This window comes from Rattus norvegicus, chromosome 10 (assembly GCF_021556685.1).
Source record: "Rattus norvegicus strain SHRSP/BbbUtx chromosome 10, alternate assembly SHRSP_T2T, whole genome shotgun sequence".
Taxonomy (NCBI): Eukaryota; Metazoa; Chordata; class Mammalia; order Rodentia; family Muridae; genus Rattus; species Rattus norvegicus.
The window spans coordinates 39,744,570-39,747,058 of record NC_141543.1 but is presented as its reverse complement, the minus strand read 5'-3'; the positions used below and the strand labels follow the sequence as shown (position 1 = coordinate 39,747,058).

The following is a 2,489-nucleotide window of genomic DNA, read 5'->3' as shown; positions in this document are numbered from 1 at the left end:
TCAGTGGAGGTCTAGATAAGTCCAGTGTACACACTGGCATGAGGTGTCCTGAGTCCCAAGGTAAAGTCTTGGGATTAGTGCACTATCCTGCTCCAGCAACTGAAGCCTTGGAGCCTGAAGAGTTGGGGTAGTGTGATGAAAGTGTCTTTGCCTCCTAGGCTGACCCTATGTTGGACATACAACTAAGAGAGTTGCTTGAATTTGTTCCAAATCATTTCCATAATATAACATAAATACAAAATAAAGAGGTAATGTCATTAGCAAAATGTGAGAAATTCCAAAATCAAATGGTGGCTTGTATAATCACATTTATGAGTAATGCATTTCAATAGTAAACATCAAATAATTTTGAAGTAACCTAATATTAAATGACTTCCTGGCTCTTGTTAGCTCTTCTACCTGGAGTCTGTGCCTCTCCCTAGCACCTTCCACAGAGCCCCCTTCACGTCCTTGTTCCTCAGAGAATAGATCAGAGGGTTGAGCATGGGGGTGACTACAGTATAAAAAAGGGCAACAAACTTCCCCTCACTATCAGAATACCTGTGGACAGGTTGGAGGTATGTGTAGATAGCTGAGCCATAAAACATGGCAACCACAGTGAGGTGAGATGCACACGTCCCAAAAGCCTTTCTGCGACCAGCCATGGACTTGATGTTCAGCACTGCCCTGGCAATGTGAGCATAGGAGCCTAGAATTAGCACTAAAGGACACACTAAGATTATGACCCTGGCCACAAACAAATTGGCCTCTGTTCCTCCTGTGTCCTCACAGGCCATCTTCAGGAGAACAGGTAGTTCACAGAAGAAGTGATTCAGTTGGTGTCCACAGAGAGGCATGGCCATCACGAGGCTTGTCTGAATCAGAGAGTTCACAAGGCCTCCCACCCAGGAGAACACAACCAATGCCCTGCAGAGAACGGGGTGCATAATGCTTGTGTAGTGTAGTGGGCGACACACAGCAGCATAGCGATCTATAGCCATTGTCACCAAAAGCACACACTCATTGCCTCCCAGTGAGGAAATTATAAAAAGCTGGGCCACACACCTTCCAAAGCTGATGGTTCTGTCAAGTCCAGAGAGATTGACTAGAAGCTGAGGCACAGTGCTGGCAGTGTAGCAGAGGTCCAGGAAGGAGAGGTGGCAGAGGAAGTAGTACATGGGTGTGTGCAGGCGGAGGTCCAGTCGAGACAGAATGATGATCACGGTGTTGCCAAAGAGAGTCAGAGAGTAGAAAATAGAAATTAAGGCAAAAAAGATGGGTTCTAGATGAGGCCAGTCTGAGAAGCCCACTAGAATGAAGCCCTCTTCTGAACTGGTGTTCAAATATTCCATAATCTTCCACCTGCACAAACAGAAGACAACTCAAAACTATTTATTTATGGAGAACATTATTCATTCTTAAATGCACCAAAATCACATAATTTGAGTTGCTACTCTGCTCAATTCTGTTGAGTGTTCCATCACCTTCTCTGAACCCTCCAATCCATAAAAGTCTCTCATTCTCTTTGAAATTAATGATCTTTATTTTTCTATCTATCTATCTATCTATCTATCTATCTATCTATCTATCTATCTATCTATCTATCTATCACCTCTTCTTTAGCCTGGAGTTAACTAAGTTGACAATGATGTGACCTCAACTAATTCTTTTTGTTTGTTCTATGACCTTTGCCAGGCTCCATCCTCTGGTCAGTTCTCTGGATATGATGCTTCCTTGTCTGAAAGGAGAGATGGTCTATTGCCATCCTTGTGGCTTGACATCATGATCCAAAAGCAGTGATGTGGAACCTTTATCGAGAATCCATTGTGTGTGGTGCATGTTAGAGTTCTGTATTTTTTGGCTTCCTCTCCTTTTTAGTTTCTGAAACAGTCTGTTTCAGCACTTGAGACAAAGAACTAAGCTACCTGAGTTTGCAAGTCTGACCTCTGGGTTCTTACTTTCCAACTCTTGCTTGATAAATGTGGTCAATGAACCAATTCTTTGAGCCTTGACCTGCTTCCATTTGTCCCAAAAGACTAAGAGCCATGTGAATTTCTTCTGGGAAGAAACATGTATATTCATTTTGATGAATCTCAATGGTTTCATGCTCTTGCATCTAAATATTTTTTTTTATATTTTGTCACAAGAGTTCTTTTGTACTTTTATTCTCATTTGAGATCCAACCTGCTTGGAAATAGCAAACAATGTGAAAACACCAACGCCTTCTTTAATGTCACAAGAAATGATCAATTCATGTTGCCTTTTCATGACATGTGGATCTTAAAGACATTACCTTGAGTGAAACATTGAGTATTCCACAATCTACATGAAAACCTTTAGCTTTGTTAAAAAATGTATGTATGTGAGTGCTTTGCCTGCATGTATGTCCATAGACCATGTGCATACCTGGAGCCCGCAGAGGCCAGAGGAAGGTGTCAGATCCTCTGGAACTGGAGTTGTTCATGATTGTGAGCTGCCATGTGGGTGCTGGGAACTTTATGCGGGTTCTC

At 42.3% G+C, this 2,489-nt stretch overlaps 1 protein-coding gene across 2 annotated transcripts; it reads right to left on the bottom strand.

Annotated features, from left to right (window-relative positions):
- Positions 1-395: 395 nt before the first annotated feature.
- On the bottom strand, positions 396-1,938 carry Olr1400 (olfactory receptor 1400). 2 transcript variants are annotated; one of them, XM_087573521.1, is made up of 2 exons: positions 1,905-1,938; positions 396-1,360 (listed from the first exon to the last, which is right to left on the bottom strand). In XM_087573521.1, exon 2 carries the CDS (start codon positions 1,329-1,331, stop codon positions 396-398), a length of 936 nt encoding a protein of 311 aa, XP_087429647.1. In that variant the 5' UTR covers positions 1,332-1,360; positions 1,905-1,938.
- Between the last annotated feature and the right edge of the window lie 551 nt (positions 1,939-2,489).

Coding starts and splice junctions, on each gene's coding strand:
- Olr1400 (XM_087573521.1), bottom strand. CDS start 1,331: ATGGAATATTTGAACACCAGTTCAGAAGAGGGCTTCATTCTAGTGGGC.